This window comes from Sminthopsis crassicaudata, chromosome 2 (genome assembly GCF_048593235.1).
Source record: "Sminthopsis crassicaudata isolate SCR6 chromosome 2, ASM4859323v1, whole genome shotgun sequence".
NCBI classification, from domain to species: Eukaryota; Metazoa; Chordata; class Mammalia; order Dasyuromorphia; family Dasyuridae; genus Sminthopsis; species Sminthopsis crassicaudata.
This window is the reverse complement of record NC_133618.1, coordinates 138,967,345-138,992,302: the sequence shown is the minus strand read 5'-3', so window position 1 is coordinate 138,992,302 and position 24,958 is coordinate 138,967,345. Positions and strand designations below refer to the sequence as shown.

General features: G+C 39.7%; 1 protein-coding gene across 1 annotated transcript in view; it reads right to left on the bottom strand.

Annotated features, from left to right (window-relative positions):
- PSD3 (pleckstrin and Sec7 domain containing 3) overlaps positions 1-24,958 on the bottom strand; it is a 560,881-nt gene that overhangs the window by 362,733 nt on the left and 173,190 nt on the right. The window contains 2 exon segments of the mRNA XM_074287446.1: positions 6,118-6,442; positions 6,445-7,236. Coding sequence (XP_074143547.1) covers positions 6,118-6,442; positions 6,445-7,236 — 1,117 coding nt within the window.

Sequence of the window (24,958 nt, the reverse complement as noted above, 5' to 3'; positions counted from 1 at the left end):
ATTTATATGGGAAGCCCTTAAGAACACGGGGCCCCCAGGCTGCCTTAAGAATGAATGATCCACAGTTCCAATGACCTTGTAATGAAGACAGCCATCTACACCCAGAGAGAGGACTGTGGGAACTGAGTGTGGTTCACAACATAGCAATTCCACTCTTTTTGCTGTTGTTTGTTTGCATTTTATTTTCTTTCTCATTTTTTTTTCTGGTTTGATTTGATTTTTCTTGTGCAGCATGATAATTGCATCAATATGTATGCCTATATTGAATTTAATATATATTTCTCCATGTTTAATATATATTAGACTACTTGCCATCTAGGGCAGGGGATAGAGGAAGGGGCAGAAATTGGAACACAAGGTTTTGCGAGGGTTAATGCTGAAGAATTATCCATGCATATGTTTTGAAAATAAAAAGTTTTAATAAATTAATAAAATAAAATAAAGATCTAGGCTTGGGGAAAAAAAAAAAAGAATGGATGATCCATTACAGGGCATGTCAAATCTGTGCTGATCAATCATTTGATTGAACCTGCAAGTAGATCCTGGATTCCAGCCTGGGTAACAGAGGGAGACCAAGGGGAAAGGAAAAGGAAGAAAAAAGGGCGGGGAGGGAGAAGAAAAAGACACAAAGGAATCTTCCAAACCCACATAAACCATGTATCTAGACCCAGCATGAGGATCATGAAGACCTGGGTTCAAGATACCTGTATTGGCTATGTGACCCTGGAAGGGTATTTGATCTCTTGGTGACACTGGTAATTCATAAGTCATATGCTTAGTATCAAGTTGCATTAGCAGAGAGTTCCCTTTGTGAGAATTCCTACGATAAAATTGCACAACCAGACCCAAAAAATGTCCTCTGCTTCATATTGCTAGGAAAGAAAACATTCCAAGATCACAATGACAGCTCTAAATACCCTTTGAGTCATAAGTAGTTCTGCTAGCACGAAACAGTTGGTAAAGAAATAGGTCCAGAGACGATGTGACTGTTCTAACCACCATATGGTAGTAAAATGACTTGTCAAAACCCATAAAACAGTTTATTTGGTTCGTAAACATCTCCTCTCTAAAGACAGCATTTAAGGCTTTTCATAGGGCCCCAAATTGAGAACTGGAAGGCACGTAGAGGTCATTAAGTCCAACTCAAAACTGATGCCCAGAAAAATGTAAGTAATTTATTCAGTCCCACAGAGACTAAGGGTCTTTCCGACTTTAGATCTAAGACGGTTCACACACTATGCTGCTTCAGAAGTACAGGAACTCATTTGTAAGAAAAAAAGTTCAAAAAGGTGAGTGATTTCCATTTGAGAAGCAGTGTAGTATGTAGGGGCGGGGGGAACAGAAAGAGGGTAAGACTTGGAATCAAAGGCCTTGAACTCAATTTCTAGCTCTCTGACTTCCTATCACTAGGACAAATCACCTAAGCCTCAGTTCCCTCCCCTATAAAGTGGGGGAAATGACACTTTCCTACTTACTTCCTACCACTGCAAAGACATGCTTTCAAAAGTGCCTGGTACATTGTAAGTGCTGTGATCATTCCTTCCCATTGGCCTTTGGAAAAGTTAAATCTAATTTAGCAGGTTACCTTTTAGGGGTGAACCACATCGAGTGCAGGCACATTTCCAATATAAGAAAAAATCTTTCTAAGAACTACAAAGTCTAACAGCAGAAAGGTAGGTTCAAAAATGGGGTGTGACTTAGTCCAGGTGACACCATTACAGAAATTTGTACTGTAGCATCCCGAAGAAAAGGATAGCCTCTGCTTAAAGGCCTCCAGTGAGTGGAGCCGCTTTGGAACAACCCGTAATTATTTATCAAGCTGGAATCCACCACCAGTTTTTACCCACCATTCCTATTCCTCTCTCTTCGACCAAAAACCCTAATTCCTTTGCCATGAAACAGCTGTTCAAACCCAGAAAGTCAGCTATAATCTCTACTTCCAAGATAACCCTTTAGCCTAATTCTCTTCTTCAAGCTAAAGGTCCCAGTTCCTTCCACTGATCCACATTTGGTATAGTCTCCTGTCCCTCAGCTTCCTGGCTGACCTCCTCTGCACCTGTTGCTTGCAGTCCATAAAAGTCCTTCCTACGATGTGGCACCCAGGCTGAATATAGCCCTCCAGATATAGTCTGACCAGGTCAAAGCACAGCAGAAATGCCGGCCTCTCCGTGTCTCAAGAATGCAGCATAAGATCACGCTCCCTTCTGGGGCTGCCACATCCCTCTCCCGGTGACTCACGATACACTCGCAGCACACTAAAATAACCAGGGCATTTTCACACAACCCGTCAGCCTCCATCTTTGTCCTTCTGTGGTTGGTTGGGTGCTGGCATTTTGGACTTTTTTTAAAATCTAATATAGAATTTTACATTTATCACAATTAAATTTTGTTTATTATTCTATTTTGTTTCATTGTTCAATTATTATATTAGTGCTTGCCACATTCTATGCACCGTGTGAAAAACAAGTAAGGAATAAAAAAAATTCTCAAAGAGTTTACATTCTAATAAAGTAGATAAAGAGATATTCTAGTAATAGAAGGGATAAAGGACATATATATATATATATATATATATATATATATATATATATATATATATATATATATATGCATTTGTGTGTGTATACACACACACATAGATGGAGAGATAAATGAGAAGAGGCCACTAGCACTAGAGGCACAAGGTGACAGGGAAAGGAGAAGGGAATAAGCATTTATTAAGCACTTATTACAAGCCAGGTGTTGTAAAATGTTACTCATATTACAAATATTATCTCCTTTGCTCTTCACAACAACCCTGTGGTAATACTATTAGTATCCCCATTTTACAGTTGAAGAAACTGTGGCAAAGAGCCTGTCCAAGGTCACACAGCTAGGAAACATCAGAGGCCTGACTCTGACTCAGGTCTTCCTGCCTCCAGGCCAAGCAGAGAGAGATAGACTGAGAACTAATTTTTTCTATCCTAGAGGCAAGAGGGAGCAAGGAGTTTGTCACTGGAGATGGGACAAGGTTAGAGCTGTGCTTTTCGCAGCTGTGTGGAAGACAGGAGGGATCTGAAACAAGGACATTGGTGAGGAAGCGGCTAAAGTAAGGCAGGCAAGAGCTGAGGAGGACTAATCCAAAGGGGAGGACCCTGACTGCCATTCCGTGAGCCGGCTGGGTGATTGGGCAGGAACCGCTCCCCTTATCTCTGTGACCCCCGGGCTTAGCCCAGGGTTTGGCACATAGTCCATGCTTCATAAATCCTTGTTAACCGGGGCCAGTCTTCCAGCCCAGCTCTGGTGATCTTACATTTTGATAAACAGGCACTATCTGCCTCTCATAATGTTGACTAGCCCATGGCCAAGAAGAGGATCTGGAAGCGCCTCTAGAACACCCCCTTTAAACTGACACGAGGACAGTAATGGCAGCTCTTGGCTTTCAGTTACTCCATCAACTCAGAAGAGGACCTCCTTCAACGTACTATCAAGGAGCCTATACACCTGTGTCACGGAAGGTCTTAAAGCAAACACCCACTACCACTTTTCTGTAATGTACCAGAAAGGTTCCTATTTGGAGACAGGGACTAAGGGATTAGACAAGATTACCTTTGAGATCACTTTCAAACGTGAGATTCTATGAATTTATTGATAAAAAAAAAAAGAAAAAAAAGATCATTTGTGGAAATTACTTCCTTTGTCAAAATTCTGAGGAGCCAAAACCACATTCAGCTTCCTTTGTACAATATCTGCTTAGAATTTAGCATTTCAACAGTAAGCATTTACACCCACTACGCGTTGCAGCAGGCTTGGAGTCAAGAAGGTCTGAGTTCAAATCCACCCCCAAACACTTACTAGCTCTAGACTCTGGACAAGTCACTTATTGTTTGCCTCAATTTCCTCAAATGTAAAATGAGCTGGAGAAGGACATGGCAAGCCAGTCTAGTAGTCTAGTACCTTTGGCAAGAAAATCCCAAATGGGTCCTGAGGAGTTGGATTTGACCGAAAGGACTAAGCAACAATATGTGTGATGTGCTCTATCATTTTGAGAAGCAGGGATATTAAGGACAAAATAACAAGAAGGGAAGTGGGGAAAAAAGGGAGAGGGAGAAGAGGAAGAGAAGGAAAGGACAAAATAGGGAGGAAGATGAAGAGAAGAGAAGACTGGAATTGAGCTTTGGAATACATTCACAGTGGATAAGAAAAATAAGGATATTAATTATAAGGATACAGAATAAAGAAGGATAAAGAATTAGCAAATGAAATTTAGATAAAACAGCCAGTTAAGAAAGAAGGGAACCAAGAAAACACAATGTTACACACAGACAGACACATACACACAGGAAAAAAAAAAAAAAGAATATCTAGAAAGAAAAGGTGGTTAGCGGTTTCAAATGCTGTAAAAAGGTCAACAAGTATTGGAATTAAGAAAAAGCCATTAGCTTTGGCAATTAAAAGAAAGAACTTGGAGAGAACAGTTTTAGTTGAATGCTAAGATCAGAAGCCAGATTGTTGAGAGCTGAGATGTGAAGGAAAGGAAGTAGAAGCAAAGAACATAGTTGATTTTTTTTTTTTTTTTTTGGAGTTTGCTACAGTGAGGGGCGCCAAGTTTAGATCAAAAAAACAAATTTGTAGTGGACCCAGATGGATCAGTTGCATGACTTCCTCCAGCTCAATTTAGCAGCATGTGAGTAGGAGTAAAGGCAAATGGTAAGAGTAATCCAGAGTTGGGGTTCAACAAGGCAGAAGGACAAGGGAGATAGGGCATGTCCATCCTGTGTATTGATTAAGTGAAATGAAAGAGTAGGCAAGGATCTGAGTAGAGTAATTGGACGGAAAGAGAGTTGGAAGATCCATCAATAATTATGTTGGAATCCCTTAGGATAATGACAGAAGCAGGGGAGAAGATCAGACAGTGAGCCAAACTCCCTCCTTGAGAGAGCAAAAAGAATGACCTGGAGGCTAGCAGAAAAACAACCAGCATGATATGGCTGTTAAGAATAAAGCTACTGAGTACCTTCATTAGTTAGTTATTAAAATATTCTTAGAAGTCACTCAAGATACTGACTTCATCATTTTTTGATGTGATCACTAATGCAGTGTGAGAAAATGCCTTTTAACTATTAATCATTTTTTCTTTTGCAAAAAGTGAGGTGTTTTTTTTTTTTTTTTACCAAGCCAACAGTGCAAAAATCACTTTCAAAAATAATGAGCATTATTGTATTACTTTTCTCTGCTAATGTGTAACAAACACATCAAGTAGAAAAATAAAATGTTAGGGAAAAGTTCTCCCATCATTCATACTTGAGAGGGGATTTTACTTTTAATCAAATGAACCCTTACTATACCCTGTCCCAATGGTCTCTGATTTTTATTATACATGAGATCAAGCGTGGATGCACAAGCCTGTGATCCCTGTCACTGGAAGAGGCCAAATTAGTTGAATCAATTGAATGTAGGGATTCTGAGTTGCAGTAGAACTAAATCTAATAGGGGTATCTGCATCAAGCATGGCAGAGTCTCTGGGTGCAGCGGTCCATCACGCAGACTACGCAGATGTGAACTCTCATCAAAAAGAGAAACAGGTTTAAGTTTCTGTACTGTCTCATTTAGATTGGCTACTGCACTTAGAGTGAGAGGAAAAAATGGAAGGAAGAAATAAAGGCGAGAAAGAGAAATGGAGGGAAGGAAAGAAATACAATGAGAAAGGGAAGAAGAAGGAACAGAAGAAAGGAAAGAAGGAAGGAAGGAAGGAAGGAAGGAAGGAAGGAAGGAAGGAAGGAAGGAAGGAAGGAAGGAAGGAAGGAAGGAAGGAAGGAAGGAAGGAAGGAAGGAAGGAAGGAAGGAAGGAAGGAAGGAAGGAAGGAACAGAGAAAGGGAAAGGGAAAGGGAAAGGAAAAGGGAAAGGGAAGTGGAAGGAAATATATTATAAGGAGGTTTTTTCCAATATTTTGAGAACTAAACTCCTATAAGCAGAGAATCCAAAGGGAGTGTGCATTAGAAATTAGGAATTTCTTCCACAATTATGTCACAGTTCCATAGTAGAAGTATTTCTAAAACAAAGCAGACACAGAACTGCCTTTCCATGACGAACACCCTATTCATACGTTCCAGGACAAGAGTAAGATGTGACCTCACCTTTCCACTTCCCCTTCTGGCACAGACTTCTTCTCAGGATGTTGTTCATTTTCTTCAAAAACACTTCATCCTCCTCCACCTTCTACAAGCACTCCTGGAGAAATGTCCCTGATCTAGTTCAAGCCTTTCTGAAGAATCTTTCCAAGGTTCATCCAAACACCCTCCGTCAACTGACTGAATGAGAGAAAGCCACAGATGGGGTAGGATAGCTTGATACTTTGGAAACTCCTTGTTTTTGGAAAGGCTGTCCTTTCCACAGATGCCTCCACATCTGCTGAGGAACGTCTCATTTCTTCCTCCTCTGCCCCTGTCCAAAGAATCTCCACCCTTGAAATCCTACATGTTTGATCCTGCCAGAGCGGCCCGTGGAGCTTCCCTGCTCTGCAGGTCTGTGGACCGTACCTCGATCAAATCCCGGATGCTTTCTCCCCAGATCGGGCCATTTTTCCCCTGTAAAGCTAATGGCTCCCTCTACTTTGTGGGCCCCTGGTGGCTTCTCCACCAAGGTCCCCTGCCCTCTGGCAGTCTCTTTCTTCCCATTATTTGTGATTTGGGACAACCCTGGCTGGGTTTCCCCAGTTAATAAGGCAGTCAAATCTTTTTCAATACTCAAATAAAAATTTTCCTCATTTATTAGTTCAGCTGAAAGAGGTATTTCTGGTGGCTTTTCTTGGCTAGCGGCAGCTGCTCTGCTGGCTGCTCGGGCTTCCCGGCGGGTGGCACTTGACGCTTTTTCCATTCGCCGCAGTGATGAAACAGAAGTCCCATCTCCTTCTAGTACCTTTGGTGCTTGCAGTCCTCCTGAAGCCGGGCTAACCTCTGCGATGTTGGGTGCGGGGGCCCGGGGGCCCGGGGCCTGTGGCAAGCTTGGCTCCTTAAGGTGCCTACGGGAGAAGGCTTCCCTTTCATGATTCAGTCCTCCTCCAGTTGGGCCGTCGAGACCAAACCGGGGGCCAACCAAGAGCTGGCCCTGCTCCCGCCCCTGGGAGCAGCACGGCTGACTCTCTGCATCAAATTCAAGCGAAGCTCTGAGGACTTCTCCCCTTTCTTCCATAGTCCCATATTCTGTAAATTCATTGGTGACATTGGGTGGGAGTAAAGTGCTTCCTCCATGATCACCTACAAAAGAACAGAAAGGTCCCATGAATCACTTTGCAGGGAAAAAATAAGATTCTACAACTTATTTATCAACTTTCCCCCACAATGTGCACACAGTTGACATGCTATAAATCCCTGATATGATTATTCCAATATCCTTTCCTTCCCACTCCATAATGTTGACAGCAGCCCCCTCTACTTACTTACCTCAAAATGAGTTCAACCCCAAGAAGGTTCTTATTATAATCATTCAATAGTAATGATGACTAATATTTATAAATTGTTCCATAGTTTATCAGGTACTCCATTCATAATAATCCCATGTGGTAGAAAGTCCAAGTGTTATTATGCCCATTTTAAAGAGGGAGAAAACGAGGTTTACTGCTTGAGATAATGAGGCAATCTAACCATTCGGGTCCTATTCAAACCTTGCTCCCTCCCTTAAACAAGTCTGTTCCTCAGAATGATCCATAATTCCTAAGGAGATTAATGACATTTATAGTCCTGCCCATCTAAAGTTATGATCTTTTATAAACACCTATCAAATACTTAGTCCACAGAATAGTTGTAAATTTTCATTATCTTATACTTCATAAAAGAGCCTCCTCCTTCAACTCAACCAACAACTTTTATAGAGTATCCAGTGTGACTATACCCCCAAAGAAATATGGCATCTATTGAAAGTAAACAAATAACTGCCTCTGTCAGAAACTTCTAACTGCATGGAAAGAGACAAAAATAACTTTTCAAAAATTATATGAGATAATTAATAAATCCAAGACACCAAGGGGTTCATTTCTGTACAGAGTCCAAACTGTACATGATTTCCTGCTTTGAAACAAGACTTAAATTCTTTGGTTTAAACTTTAAGGGCACCTGACTTCTAATGAGGAAAAGAGCTAACATTACCTTACAAGCCTTTTCAAAATGCACAATAGGGTTAAAAGTTAGTTCTGGCTGATAAAGCAGCTAGTTATTAGCATGCGCCGTCCATTTCAGTTCCACCAATAATGTGACAATGATTGTATGGTGTCTGACTATACCTTTTCCTGACCGCCTGGATGGATTCTGCTTGTTTAGAGGGAGTAAAGACACAGGACCAATAGTCAATTGATTTTGGCATATTCCACTGCTCTTAGCTACACCTCTAACCTTACTATCACAAATATGTTATTGGGTACCAGGAGAATAAAGGAAAGAAAAGAGAAAGAGACAAAGGCAGAGAGAGAGAGAGAGAGAGAGAGAGAGAGAGAGAGAGAGAGAGAGAGAGAGAGAGAGAGAGAGAGACAGAGAGAGAGAGAGACAGAGAGAGACGAGAGAGAGGAGAGGAGAGGAGAGGAGAGAGAGAGAGAGAGACAGAGAGAGACAGAGAGAGAGAGAGAGAGAGAGAGAGAGAGAGAGAGAGAAGGAGAGAGAGAGAGAGAGACAGAGAGAGAGAAAGACAGAGAGAGAGAGAGAGAGAGAAGGAGAGAGAGAGAGAGAGAGAGAGAGAAGGAGAGAGAGACAGAGAGAGGAGAGGAGAGGAGAGGAGAGGAGAGAGAGAGAGAGAGAGAGAGAGAGAGAGAGAGAGAGAGAGAGAGAGAGAGAGAGAGAGAGAGAAGAGAAGAGAAGAGAAGAGAAGAGAAGAGAAGAGAAGAGAAGAGAAGAGAAGAGAAGAGAAGAGAAGAGAAGAGAAGAGAAGAGAAGAGAAGAGAAGAGAAGAGAAGAGAAGAGAAGAGAAGAGAAAGAGAGAGAGAGAGAAAGGAGAGAGAGAAATGGAGAGAGAAAGAAAAGAGACCTGAATCTGCCTCCCTGGTGACCACAGGTCAGGACAGTTTGACAGCTCCTGTTCTAGCTACTATATTCACAGAGCACGTGAACATGTAGTGGTTAGGAATTACTGAGATAAGGAATAAGAAGGGAAGCAAAGAACAAATCTCTCAGGGACATCATTCAGGAAGCAAAATAAATAAATCACAAAACAATTAAGGAAACGAAGAGGTATCTGGGTAAAACAAAGTCTACTAATCACTACCTCCCTGCTTCAGAAGCAGGGAGGTAGCACAGTGGACAGTGTTAGACCTTAAATCTAGCCTCAGACATTTACAAGCTGTACGATCCTAGACAGGTCACTCAGCCTCTGTCTGCCTCAGTTTCCTTATCTGCTAAAATAGGGATAATAGCACCCAACTTATCTGCTTGCTGCAAGGAGCAAATGAGTGAATATATATGCCTCGCTTTGCAAATTTTAAAGTGCTATATAAATGATTATAAATAAAAAATAAATACCCATTTTATATTTATATAAATAAATACAAATGTTACACATAGAAAATATTTATTACTTTCATAATCATTATAATTATTATCATTATTAATTCCTAAGATTTTTCAAAATCTTCAAAATCTGCAGTTCCTAGAGCAAAATACTGCTATAAGACACCTGTATGAAAATAAACACATAGCTTGATGATAAACAAAGCTAATAACTTTTGTCACAGTTTTATATTTACTAGATTCCACTTCATTCATTTTATAGATTTTCCAATGTTATGACAAAATTGGGATATAGCACTGAGCTTAGAATCAGGAAGACTCATAGTATGAGTTCAAATTTAGCCTCAGACACTATTTGTGTGCCTCAGTTTTTTCATCTGTAAAATGGCATCTTTGTCAAGAAAACCCCAAATGTGGTCATGAAAAGTAATAAACAACTGAACAATAACAAATAAGAAAACTGGCTCTGTCTAGTTAACTGTGAAGTCTTTTTATCATAGGAACCATTAATGAGAATACTTCTTTGTTTTGAAAATAATTTTCCTCATCACAAAAAAAGGTTTTACATTAAGATGACCTCTATTTTTCCAGAAATAACCTGAACTTCTCCAGGAAAAATTGTCCTATTGGAACGACACACTGGATATTAATACATATTTATTGCATAAATTTAATAGTCCTCACTTGCTGAGGGATACCTAGAACAAAAAATCTAAATCTCAGCCAACATAGGAACACAACAATTAAACAGGAATCAGCAATGGTGCTGAAGGAGGAGAAAGTATATGGGAAATGTAAAGGGACTGCTTCAAATCACTATTCCAAAGTTCAAATCTAGCCTTCAGACACTTATAACCCTGGGCAAATGACTTAAACTTGTATGCCTCAGTTTCCTCATCTGTAAAATGAGTGGGAGAAGGAAATGGCAAACCTCTCTAGTATCTTTGCCAAGAAAACCCCAAATGGGGTCACAAGGAGACAGACAGGACTGGAAAACAACTGAACAAAAATTCTACATAAACACAGGTACTTTGAATTTTTTGAGAATGTGAAGGGCATGTGTCAGAGTGGATAAAGTCAGAAGGACTTTGGTTTAAAACTGGCCTCAGACACTGGGTGTGTGACCCTGAGCATGTCACTTAAACCCGATAGCCTGAGAAGAACGTGAAGCAGTTCGGAGACCAAAAAGTTTGAGAAACACTAGTCTAGGAGAATCCCTTCCATCCTTTCTCTCTCCCTTCTCCCCTCACCAAAAATAATAATTAAGTATAATTTGATAGCTTTAGTGATGCTAATTGAATTTAAAGCACATGCATCATAGGGAGAAAACTACAAAGCATCCAGAATATGATCATGCATTCAATTTCATATTGAGTACTTTCTATGCATTTAAAGCACTCACTGTTAGAAAATGGAATAAAATATGTACAAATTATAATTATAAATTGGTATGTTTAACCTTCTTATGTTAACTTATGAAATACAGCCGCTCATATTTGTAGAGAGCTTTAAGACTTACAACACATTTCATTCACAACGTAGAGATAGTATTACTTATAGTCCCTATTTTGTAGATGAGAAAGTTAAGTTATATGACTTGTTCAGGGTCAGCTTGGTCATTTCTACTACTCATCTTTTTTCTCCCAAGATTTCAAATCTACATTCTTCCTGACTCTAAGTCTCATGATTTTTATCCCACATCTTATTGTCTATTTTATAAACATATGATTTCTAACTAGAGAAGACAGCAATATAGTTCCTGGACTCCCCATACACAAAAGTTCATTTAGGGAGGGCCCTCATACAACAGTATACATCCTAGCATTAATTAATAAGATTGCCAAAGTGTGGGGGGGGGGGGGGAATAAGAGTAGGAAAAGGGAGAAAAAATGCTTTCTAAAGATGCTATCACATCCATTATTCTAAATTCCCAGAACTAGGTAAAACAGGTATGTGGTTTTTAGCCTGGATACATATATGAGGAAGAATTTTCAGAATCTAAAAAATGTTCCCTACCCCCCATTCTTTTCCCTCCCTGATCTTCCTACGCTTATACTACCTTCAAAAGACATGATGAATAGTTATGGTTTGCTGCAGCTCAGGAGGGAAGAGGAGGCAGCTTTTCATACCGTACTCTGAAAAGAAAGACAGTTAACAATAATGGAAATTTCTCTTCCTAGCGTGGCAGACTGAAAATTTTCATTTGATATCAAGTCACATTTTTAACAAATTTTATCTCCTTTTAGCTCTCAGGCAACTTTATTATCCAAAGCTGTTCAAAGGTACAATTATTTTTCTTCTAAAAATTCAATAAAGAAGGCTGGGAGTAAGGGAGACCAGCATTCCAAAAGGTCTTTTTTTTTTTTTTTTTAATGTCTCACCTTTCTGGGCCACAAAATGCAACAAAATGTGGTGTTTATTCCATGGGGGAAGTGCCACCTGTGATTTTTACCATAATACGGTTTTCTCTTCTCTAAACTAAGGTCCATAGCCCCCAAAATGCTTGCATGAATATATTTTGCCATTGCCCGGGTAGCTTAATGGTCCGTCTTACAGAATTTGAATAATGTCACTAGACAGACAGGTGGAGGGTGGCTGGTAGAACTCACGCTGAAGAGCCTTCCCTTGGGTACAGTTGAGTCTGACTCAACTTCAGCTCTTTGGGGATTCCATCCCACGTGCCTAGATCCCAAGGGAGGGAATGACAGCAGTGGGCAGCCAGATGTCACCACCATACTCCCAGTCTCTGAAGGCTTCTGCTCTCAGTCATTTATGCAGCATGAAGTCTTCTCCATTTCCCAACTCCAAGAGGTGTGATGATGGAATGTCTATAGCCACCCATTCCTCCCAAGGCTTGAATGATCAATAGCAGTGGAAAACACCCAAAATGAAGCAAAATTTCAGGCAACTAGGTGGATGTCCACTGCCGACCCCTGGCTTAAGCACAAAATAGGCCACTAATGATTTTTTTACACGATTCATCTCTCTCGTATTTAGTGTATACAAGATGTGGAGAACAGAATCCCACAGGACAACAAGGTGTGGAAAGGATCAGATCTACATAACTGATCTGAAGAACTGATGAGCTCACAGATTGACAGGTATAGCAAAAATCATGGGTTAGAATTCCCACAGTCTCTGTCAGTTCTTAATTCTATGATCTTAAGTTCTTCTGAATTTTTGTCTTTTCTCTAGACTCCTAATATATCCTTCTTGAATGAATAAATAGCAAATTTTCGACAAGAATTTGTTGATTGGAAAAGGTAAATAAACTTGGCATAAATGAAGTATTAACTGAATTATCCGAATCCTCACCCCCAAAAGCAATTCACAGAATCATAGAATGTCACAGCTGGAAGAAAGACACAAACCAGGTCAACCATTCCATTCTGTAGGGAAGAAAATAGGGGTCCAGAGAAGTTTTCTAATCTTCCAGGTTCTGATTTTCTATTTCTCTGGACCCTGAGTAGTTAGTTTTTCTCTAATCTTTCTCTGGCTACAAAGCTAAGAATTCTTTTAGCAATTGTGCTCTGTTCCTCTTCTGACCTATCACTTGTCCTTAGTTGTGACAATGGAAGAAACATCTTAAATAAAACACTTCAAACTGACAGGTGATAAGAAGCCATCTGCCACTGAGCATCTGAGGGAAGCTAAAAGGTCTCTCTTGACTTACCCATTGCTTCCCAGTGACTTTAAAGGGTATGGATAAAAACTGCAAATCTCACCTCTTAGTACGTGGGGGAAAAGCAGTGGTCCCACTACCAGAAAAGGGGAAATCAGGAGGCAAAGCAGGAAGGGGGAGAGAGCTACAGCAAAAATGTTAAGTTTAGTTTGAGGTGTGTAGAGTGTGAGGCACTGGAGAGCTACACAGCTCGAGAGGTGGAGAACTCTAGCACAAATAGAAATGTGGGATATTGCTCAAGAGAGGGATAGAGAGATAAACACTTGGGATTCATCCACAAAGACATAATCAGTAAAGTCTTAGAACATATTTAAAGAAGGTCAAGGGCAGAGTCATGGGGATTTATGGACATTGAAGGGCAAGAAGAAGAAAAAGGAGACAGAGAAAGAATTATTGGAAAGGCAAGAGTAATACAGTACCACAGAAACCAAAGAAGAAGAGAAAACAGTGAATGATGAATAAACAAGATATTTTTTTCTATTCAGTCTCCTTAAAAAGAAAAAAAATCATAGTTCAAGATAAGAAAATAGCAGATGGTATAATGAGATGACTTTAGTTAGATATGTATTTCCTGTGAGAACAGAACTGACCCTTCTAAGTGGAGGAAATCCTCAGCTCTTAGGGCCTGAATTTAGTTAAGTGATTGTGGTCTCACCAAAACCTAGAACAGTATCCATTCACCCAAGAATTATTTTATATGTGTAATTTCTGAATAATAATAATAATTACTAGTGTTTATATTGCATTTTCAGGTTTGCAGAGTGCTTTATATATGTTAACACACTGGCTCTTCACAATAACCCCGTTTTTGCAAATGAAGCATCTGAGACTAGGTGTTAGGGCTTGCCCAGGGTCACCAAAGCAGTAAGTGTCTTAGGTAAGATTCAAATTCAAGTCTTCCTTCCTCCAGGTCCTATACCTTGTGCACTATATCACAAAGTTGAGGAAATACCTTCAAAACTCAGAACCAGTTTACTTGCACATTCCAGTTAGCAGTTCAACAATCAATCATCTAGTATTTATTATGCACCAGTATTCAAGCTTCCAATAGGACCTAGGTCTATTCTGCACAAAGAACAAATGGCCCTTGTCCACAACCGTAGGCCAAACCATCCCAAGACAAGCCTTGCCGTGTATTCCAAACTCAGGAAATCACATTTCCTTAAATATCAAGTTATTCACTTTCCTTCCTGAGGAACACCAAGGACAGCGAGAAGGATTTCTTGTTCTTCCTCATTCAGCTTCCAGCTAATCACATCCCTCTGGCAGACAGAGTAAAAACTTGCCTTCGGAGCTGGACACACCCACTTTATGCTTCTCTTCCTATGGAAGGGATCTCTCACAACCATTCTGGCCAGAGTGTGCCCTCCAAATTCAATACTTAGACTGGGCTCCCCTCCAAGAGGGCTCAGAGAATTGCCTCCACTGTGTGTGACACTGCCACTTTATTCTACAACATGCCACGGATCTCTCTCACAATGGACAGCTTTTGGTTGCATAATAAGTCCACAATGAGCTACAACAATTACAAATGTACGCTTTACCATTATTAAAGGCTGAATGTTAACTCTGGGCATTAAAAAAAAAAAAAAAAAACAGGCACATGGGGCAAAGTCTTTTTTTTTTTTTAAATCAGTTTAAGCTTTTAAGAAAGAAAATTGGGAAGGCAAACTTTTCAATTGTAATGTTGCTATTGTTTTTCAAGTTAGGGAAATTCCCTATCATTACTCATTGTGATAAAGTTAATATATATGAAGTAATAAGGAATAAACATATATGTATATTTGCCTTGGAAATACACTTAAAGTATGTAATTTATTCTGTACCTACTCAATTTATTGGAGCATAGCTCTCTTAACCACTGAAAAATTTCTTCCAAATTTCACTTGAAATAATCCATAAATTCAAGTGCTTTTCTAATATGATCTTCAGGGGATCATTTACCCAATGCATCTCATGGAGTAGGAAGCACCTGAGATTATTCCTCTTGTGTCAGTGGCTTACAAAATTAAATTCTTAAATTTCTGAATGGCAGTGCAATATAGAATTGGTAGACATGGTCCCCTCCTAATGATAGAACTCAATGCAAACAAGAATTCAGCATCCACAGCTGAGACAGAAGAACCGTACTCTTGAGCTGTTTCATAACCAGAAGGAAATGAGATAAAAGTTCATTTTTAAAAGCAAATACAAAGAGCAAGTCAGACAGAGCTAATATTTCAAATGCATTTCAACCAAGATGAGTAACAGGAACTTGTCATTGTAAATAAGAATGATAAATGTTACAGTATCCAAAGGTCCAAAATTTCTCTTCAGTTCCATGATTCAGTGGCTGTGATTTCTGGGATATAGGGAACTTCCATTATGGAAACTTTCTCCACAAAAATCGGCAACTCACTTTGTAACTTACAGTCTTAGAGAGGTTGGAGGTACTGAGGGGTTAATATTTGCAAGTGGTCCCAGAACAGCAGAGGACCTTGAAAGCAGCTCTTCCCCTCTCCACCACCTCATGCTGTTCCTTAAAAACTGGAAGATACAGGGGCCTGGGAGAATCCTACAAGGTGATTCTGCAGGATAATCTGGTCAATCTTTATGAAGCAGTAGAGTAATGCAGTATGATAAAGATAACAAAAACGAGGGTGAGTAATGAGAACATAATAGATGAGTAATTTCAGCACAGCAGGCATTTTTTATTCTAGAACATCCTCCTCACCCTAATAAAACCATTTCTCTTTGGAAGGGATGATAGAAGGGAAAGGTTGTACTGGGTATCTGAAAATGTCTCCAAACTACATCTTCAATGAAAAGATCTTACATCCAACAAAATGTAGAAATAAGTCAAGCAGCTCTCGGCTATAAGCTTTTGATTTGTACACATGAATGCAGGCATTAATTAGAAAGGCCTCCAAGGAAGCGATTAATAATTTTGGCTACACAGACAGAATCATTATCACAGAATCAAAAAAAATCTGAGAGTTGGAAGGGACCTCAAAAGCCACCTAGTCCTGCCCATACATTAAAGAAATGCCCATCATAATATACCCAACAAGGGGCAACTAGATGGCACAATGGATAGATCCACAAGTCAGGAGGACCAGAGTTCAAATCCAGCCTCAGACACTTTTTTACTGTGTGATCCTGAGCAAGTCACTTATTCCTCGTTGCCTCAGTTTCCTCATCTGTTAAATGAGCAGGAGCAGGAACCAGCCCAGTAGCTTTGCCAAGAAAACCCCAGATAGGGTCGTGAAAACATGATTAAAACAATAATAACAAATGACCTTTTCTGGACACTCTCAAATTGATCATTGTCTTTCTTAAACAAGATCGTCCCCAATCAGAACAGAGTACCATGATCCTATCCCCTCTCCGTTCCCAGACGTTATACCTTTCTTACTGCAGACCAAGATTACCCCAGGCCAGTGTTCCACCATGTCCTTAGCCGAAGGCATCCAGTGTGTCATTTATACCTCACAAATTCTCATCTGAAAAGCTAAGAATACCATCTATACCCCTAAGTCATTGATTAAAATATTACATAGCACAAGTTCAAGCACAGATCCTGACATATTCCACTGAAGACCTATCACTAGACTGACATTAAGCTATTAACAATTACTCTTTGAGTCTAATCTAAATAATTATTACAAACCCATCTAACTGTATTATTGTCTAATCTCTTTATCATTCCACCTTCTCCTCAAGAATATGAGCTAGTTCATCAAAAAGTTTCCTAAAACGATATCTATGCCATTCCTTTTATCTACTAAGCTTAGTAATCCTTTCGAAAAAGGAAATTAGGTTAGTCTGGCATGACTAGGATGAAGTCATGCTGGCTCTTTGTAATTACTTTTCCCCCCCTTTCTTGAAGCTCTCTAACCACCTCTTTAATGATCCATGCCAGAATTTTCCCAGGAACCAAAGTCAATCTCACTATCCTATAGTTTTGCGGATTCTATTTTCTCCTCTTTCTTTTTTAAATCATCACACCATTTGCTCTTTTGTATCCTTACTTCTGTTTTCCATGATCTTTCAAATATTATTGAGACTGACTTAACAATAGCATTAGCCAGTTCCCTCGGTGACCAAGAATTGTCCATTTGGGCCAAGAGGCTTGTTTGGCTCTCTCTTGCTGCTTCCTTGTTTGTCTTAAATATCAAGTCCCTGCTAGTCATACCTTGGGGCCATCTGAAATACTAATCATTCAGGGCCATTTCTCATCTTGTTCCAATCCCTAGGGAGATGCTGCAAGTGTACAATTCCCATCAATTCCAGAGAATGCCCAGAGTTCAAAGCATCTCCCCAGCACATGGAGAGCAAGATAAGCGAGATAAGACACAGGTCACTGGTTTGAAATTAATACTTTCAGAACACTGCAGAGTACCCAGAATTTTCAGAGAGGACTGCTACAGACAAAATTTTGAGAACTTAGAGTTTACAGATCTTTTCCCCCTATTTTTCCCCCTTTTCACATCCATAACTTTTTCTTCTCTTATTTGGCTCTTTTTTTTCATCTTCCCAAATCATAGATCATGAATTTGGAATTGAAAAGGATTGAAGAGATCAATTATTCTAACCCTCTCCTTTTACAAATAAGGAAACTGAGGCCCTTTCACAAGATCACAAAGATAGCAAATCTTTTCTTTCCTGATGCTGTAATCCTTTCCTTTTACTCATGAATTCTTTAGTCTCTTATGCACTCACTTCCTTCAGTCCAAAGAATATCTCCTTTTCTACCAATGTTTCCTTCTAATGAAGGAGTCTTTTTCTTTTTCTTTTTTTTCCAAGGGATCGTAATACTGAAGGCAGAGTTAATCCTTTCAGCGTTAAACTGGACATGGAATTATTAACACTGGCTTAAAAGACCACAGAGCCTAAAGGAACTTCAGACACACTCAGTCCAAAATCTCATTTTAGAAATGAGGAAACGATGGGTGAAAAATGTAAGTAACTTGCCCAGGGTCATATAAAAAACCAAATGGCAGATCTGGGACTCTGAACCCAGCATCCTTTTCAATGTATCCCGCTACCTACCGCGTCTTAAATTTTTGAAATATTTCCATTAATTTAAAAGACAATATTGGCATCAAGGGTTTCAAAATGCTTGTCAAGTCTTCAAAACAACAGCTACCGAAGCATCGAAGGTTTCTTGCTAGCAGTGCTAATCAACCACATCTGCGGGCTTCCCTGCGCGGCTGTCAAGCCAGATGTTGGCTATCATGATCCAGTGAGTCGTTCCTAAGGCCCATCCAGAACGTCTCTCATGTACAGACTCTGCTAAGACTGAGCCACCTCCTAGAACTCCCGAATGCTTTAACCAAAGATGTAAGCCCAATTTTCAGGGGAGGTAATTCCATAAGCAACTATATATAACTATTACTCAATAAACAGATCTTTTATTGCTATTATTCTGTCATGTCAAAGATACTGAAGCGGTCTGCCATTTTTTTTTTCCTCCAGCTCATTTTACAGATGAGGAAACTGAGGAAAACGGACTAGGTGACTTACCCAGGATCACACAGTCAGTAGGTGTCTGAGGCCAGATTTGAACTCAGGAACACAAGTCCTCCTGACTCTGAGCCCAGCACGCTAACCATTGTGCCATACAGCTATCCCCAATAAGCAGCTTATCATAATCAATTCTATCTGTCTAGATATAAAGCAAGAAACCAAAACACCTGTGAACAGATCCTGACATAAACTTCCTACTCAGAGCCTGCTTCTGCCTCAACCACCATATTTGCAAAAACACATTCTTGATGACATTGGACATAAGTAATATTTGCCTCTTCAAAGTCTGTTAAGGTAGACTAAACATTACCTGGGGGACTAGAAAGGAAAAGACTTTAGCTCTTTAAGAGAAACTCCTCCCCTATTCCCATCCACCATCACAGCATTATATTGTGCTAAAGCTACCAGGATAGCCTGCCCCCCCCCCCAATCTAATATAATGCATCATAAGGGGGAGGGGGAGAGAAAAGGGGTGAAAAAAATGATATGTTCCAAGACAGAAAGGAAAGTAAATAAGATCTCAGGTGAGACGAATATTTCTATTTAAGATTTTGGAAAATCCAATGTCATCTGCTAAAATACGCATTCCGTACCTAGTCAAGCCACTGGGCAAAGGCATGCTGAGTGAGGGCAGATGGCACCTTTCTGATGACTAGGGAGTTAAAGGAACCTTTGCTTGGACGTCCCTGACATAAATGCAGTATGTTCCTCCACATGTCAATATTCAGCATATTCCAACCTTCTCCCAGAAGGGATGGGCGAGAGACAAGACCGGTACGCAAAAGCAAGTCAATAATACAGACGGATCATTTTCACAGCAGCATTTACACAAGAGATAATTTTTTTTGCCTGCATAGACCTACAAATAGAGGTTACTCACAGAGATTACCGTAGCTCCAGCAGTTACCCATTGATCAAAGAAAATGCCCAGTTCATCAGTTTAACGCTTGAGAAAAGTTAGCTAGAAAAGAGACACGCTAATTCAATTATCTGCTGTTCTAGTCAACTGGAAGCAAAATTAGTTTCAAATTTCCTGGCAGCCCCTTTTGCCCTGCACTGCACACGGTGATGGAAATGGAAGCATTTTGAGCATTAGGAAACCGAGCAGAGAGAGGAGATGCCGTCTCAGTCACTCTCACAAAGGCTAAGCAGTCTGCTCCCTCTCTCTCTCTTTCTCTCTGTCTCTCTACCTTGGTAGCTTACCGAAAACAGCCACCGTAGGGCTTTTCTATATTTGAGAAAACTACTTCCAGGGAGATAATTGAGATGCCGGGAGTTAGCTTTAATGTAACCGTTTCAGCAGCACATAAGCAGGAGAGCCGAGCATCGGCTCCGAGAGGATTGTACCATCCGCTGTGACATCAGAGGTAGGGATGTCATTTTAGTATTATGCAGCATTTTCTTTGATGCAGGACCCAGACACGTGAAGGGCAATGAAAAGCCCTCTTAAGAAGTGTGCATTCTCTCATGACTTTAATGGAAAATACAAGTAAAAATGTAAATATCATGCAACTCTAAGATGATAAAAATCCTGTTTTTGAAATCCAAATTTCACTGTGGAATAATGACACTTCCACTGAAAGACTGTTGTTTTTTTTTTTTTTAAACTAATAATTACATTTCTGATTCTGGGATATGAGGCTGATACTTAAAGTATAATTAATTATATGATTTAGAAATGCTAAGATTAGAAAAATGGTCATTTTTATTCATTTGCCAATACTTGGAATAAACATTTAACATAACTATAATGGCACTTTACTTTTCCACAATGTCTTTCTAGATGGACAATAACAGTAATACTAATATCTTACATATGTAGTAATGTTTTAGTAGTTAACAAGGCCCTTTCACATAAATTGTCATATTTAATCCTCATGACAACCATGAAGCCAGAGATAAATAAGTATTATGGGTCCCCATTTTAAAAGCAAGAATCCTAATTTGCAAAGCCAAGATTACAACTCACATCTTCTGGGTCCAAAGTCACTGATTCTTTACCAAACCACACTGCTTGAGGCTTGTTTTATACTATTTGGTTTTGTTAAGAGACCCACCCTCTGTCCATCTGCCATGTTAGAAATCCTAGAATTCTCTTAGATTCCTATCATTCCAACATCATTTATATCCAGCCATCTCTTCTTCCTTCCTAAAACACTTTTCGCCTGATTTTTTTTTTTTTTTTTAACCAAAACATCCAATGTCTCTCAATTGTCTCCAGGAAAAAGTCCAAAAGCCTTCCCTCAGCAATTATAGGTTTTTCACCATCTGCTTTCAATTCTACATATATTTATAATCATAGCACACTTTACAGAGGGGGATACTGAGATTCCAGAATCTTAAGTAATTTGGGACAAAAGACAGGCAGTGGCAGAAAACACAGTATGGTCTTTGCCGAAAATAGCAATCCACAGAGAGGCTAGCCTATCCTATATTTCACTACAGAACTGAGGTACTCAAAGGCAAAGCTAAACCAACACAAACTTTGGCAGGTCTTATCCCAGCTGGAAAAGCCTTAAATGAATTGTGAGGAGAGATTCATCACAAACTGGCCTCCCAGGTGACTAATTTCTGTTCTGAACTTGCTGGTAGCAATGGGAATGGATAGAAGATAAAGTCATCCTTAGTTTGGAATCTGCTTTGGTGGTGGTGAAAATGAGCTAATGAAGTCACAGATCTATTGAATTATATATTCCAATACGGAAAGAAAGATCATGAATATAATTAGGAATGATATCCAATACTAGGTTCCCTTTTTATTAAAGAGAATATTAAAAAGTATCTCACTCCAAAATGAAGGTATTATACATATCCGAGCCTAACTTATAGGACATCAGAATTGCTATAAATAGTCATAGCCACCCAAGAAGTTGGAGAAGCCAATAAAAGGGAGGAAAAATTGATCTGGAACCATCTTGAAAAAGGGCACATGGTATAGTTGAATGAGTAAGGGACAATTTCTACCCTCTATCATTTCCTCAAACCAGAAATGCAAGCTTGAAGCTTTAAAATTAGCATACACAAAACAGAGAAAATGTAAACAAAATAAATACAAGGTTAGTAGAGGAGAAGCACTAGCAGCAGGAGGGTGGGATAGAAAGGGGAAGTTTTCATGTAGAAATTGTTACTTGGACAAAAGTTTTGAAGAAAACAAGGGATTCTAAAAGTAAAAAAAAAAAAAAAAAAAAAAAAAAAAAAAAAAAAAGGTGAGAATGCTTCTCTGGGGTGAGGATATCTATTATGTGTATTATAAACCCAAAAGACAATGTAAGAGTCAAACAAGATGAGGAATTGATAAATACTCTGGTTTGGGGTAGAACTTAATGAGTGGGGAAGGGAATACAGATAGATAGTGCTGAAAATGTCCAATGGAGCTGAACTGTGGATGGCCTGAGCATCAAGTGAAAGAGTATATATTGTCACCTATGGTGACAAAGAGCCCATAAAGTTTTATTCAGAGGGAAGAAATTCTGCAAGGACCAAGAGCATCCTTTCTGACCCATAAGAGCAATGGACCAAGGAATATGGAATCCTAAGTTTGGGTTTTGATCCAGCCACTTGGTTTTGCATATCCATAAAACTGCAAGTATCCAATCTTTAACTAAAATCTTTCCCCCAAAACTCTCCCTTCTTCTAACTTCTTTCTTGCTGCCCCAGTTACGATGTTCCCGGTCACCCACATTCTCAAACAAGAGCTCTCCATCCATTCCTCAGGACAAAAGCCATCCTCAGCTGTTCACTTTCTCTCACTTCCCATATCCAATCCAATCAATTGTCAAGTTCTTTCATTTCTACCTCCCTTCATAATCTTCTCTCTCTCTCTCTCTCTCTCTCTCTCTCTCTCTCTCTCTCTCTCTCTCTCTCTCTCTCTCTCTCTCTCTCTCTCTCTCCTTGGTCTCCCCACTAGCCGAGTCTCTCCACACTCCCATCCAGCTTCCACTTAGATGCCCAAGTGATCTTCCCACAGATCTGACCACATCACCGCCCTAATATTCCATTATTCCTTCTTACCTCCAGGAGAAAATAAAAACATCTCATTTGGTTTTTAAAGCCCTTTAAAACCTGATACCTCTCTACCTTTCCAGGCTTCTTTTTTATTTATTTTTTAATACACATCGTTTTATGAATCATGTTGGGAGAGAAAAGTCAGTGCAAAAGGAAAAAAAACATGAGAGAGAGAGGGAAAAAAAAACAGAAAAAAAGAGATCATATAGCATGTGTTGATTTACATTCAGTCTCCTTAGTTCTTTTTCTGGGTGCAGATGCATTTTCTTTCCAAAGTCTACTGGATTGCTTTGGGTTACTGAACCACTGAGAAGTTGATCATCACCCATTCTTGCTGTTATTATGTACAATGTATTCCAGGTTCTGCTTGTTTTGTTCAGCATCAGTTTGTATAAATATTTCCAGACCTTCTACAATCAGCTTGTTCATCAAAACAATAATATTCTATTACCTTATGTACCACAGCTTGTTCGCCATTCCCCAACTGACGGACAGCCACTTCTTTCCAATTCTTTGCTACCACGTTATGAGCTGCCACAAACATTTTTGCACATGTCTACCTTTCCAGGCTTCTTAGTTTTCTCTCTTCCCTATACTTTGCAACCCTAGCTGAGCATGGCAATGCACCTACCTCTGCCCACCGACACGTCCCTCTTATTCTAGGCCTACAAGACTCGATTTTTACTAGCTGTCCCTGTACGTAGAATACTCTCCTCATCCCTGCTTCCCGCTTCTTTAGTGTCCTTCGGGTCTCAGCCTAAGATCTACCTTCTGCAGGAAGCCTCTCCCAGTCCTCCTCAAGCTTAGCATCTTCCCTCTAGAACCACCCCTAAAGTAGGTTAGGGTCGCATCTTGTTTGCCCAGAGCTGTTCCATGCTGTCTCCCCATCAGACTGCAGGCTCCTCGAGGACAAGGACTGGATATCTCTGGTTTTAGCACAATGCTAGAGCACATAGTAGGTACTTTATAAATGCTAGTTTACTAATCTGAGTGTATAACTCTTTCAGCTCTCTGAATAAAATATTTTGGGTTCCTGGTCATCTAGAGAATAAAACAGAAACTCTATAACTTCTCATTCAAAGCCTTCTACAATATGGCACGTCCCAACTGAAACCTCATTGTTTATCCACTCTTGTTTAAACAACTGTTTATTCTCCCAACTTATCAATTTAATTCATGGCCTCACTACTCAAAGTTTCAAATTCTGAAGAAATGTTGGTTCTTTTCCCTCTCTTACTGTTCCACATTCAATGCACCAAGTCTACTATTACAATGGTTCTTGCCTCTGCCTTCTCCCTCTCCACTCCTGCTTTCCCACTCTGGTGCAGACCCTCAATACTTCTTACATAGACCATCTTAGCTCATGGTCTTATTCCTCATTATTGATAAACAAATCATGGGGAGTATCATTTATCTCACAGTGATGCTTCTGTCCTGATCTCTGATTCCAGTCTCTCCTGCCCCTAATATACCCTTCAAAACAATCCTAAGGTGTAGATCCACTTAAATCATTACATATCCAAAAAAGTTTAGTGACTATTTATAAGATTAAATATGAACTCCTTAGCTTGCCATTCAAGGCCAACTCAATCCTGTTCAAACCTATACTCCCTTCACACAGACTAGCTTTTGCCAAATAGACTAATTGCCATTCTATAATATTGTCCTTTCTTCCTATTTACATACTCTTATCTTCCAAAAACACTGATTTCCCTTTCCACTCTCCCCACCAACCCTGTGCAATCCTTTCTTTCCCTTCAAAACCGTATTGTAGGAGGGATTCTTGATCAGACTAACAGAACTCTCAAATTCCTCGTAATTCTGAGATTCTAGGGCTACCACCAGCTCTAGGGCTACCTCTGCTTAGGATCCTTCAATGATTCCCCAGCCACTTGTGACTGATCTTTTTTTGACACTCATACAATCCTTTCCCATCTATGTGGGCCACTCTCCTCTCCACTTAACCTTACAATACAAATTACAGTAATGTTTTCATATATTTGTCTTGTCTTCTCTGCTGGACTGTAAGGTATCTTGAGAGCTGGGATCATACTTTATTGTTCCAAGCCAACCTGCTAAAATGTGTTGTGTAGAGCAAGCAATTAATAAAAAATTCGTGAAATCAATTTTATCTTTGTATCATAATAGGGACCCAAGCTTAGTCAACGTTTTCTTGTTTACTGAATTTACCAGCAATGACACTTCAAAGTATCCCCCATTTTGGATAAACTTGATAAATATAACTCACCATTAAAATAGTGGCAAATGTCAATTATTTTATGCTTCACAGTA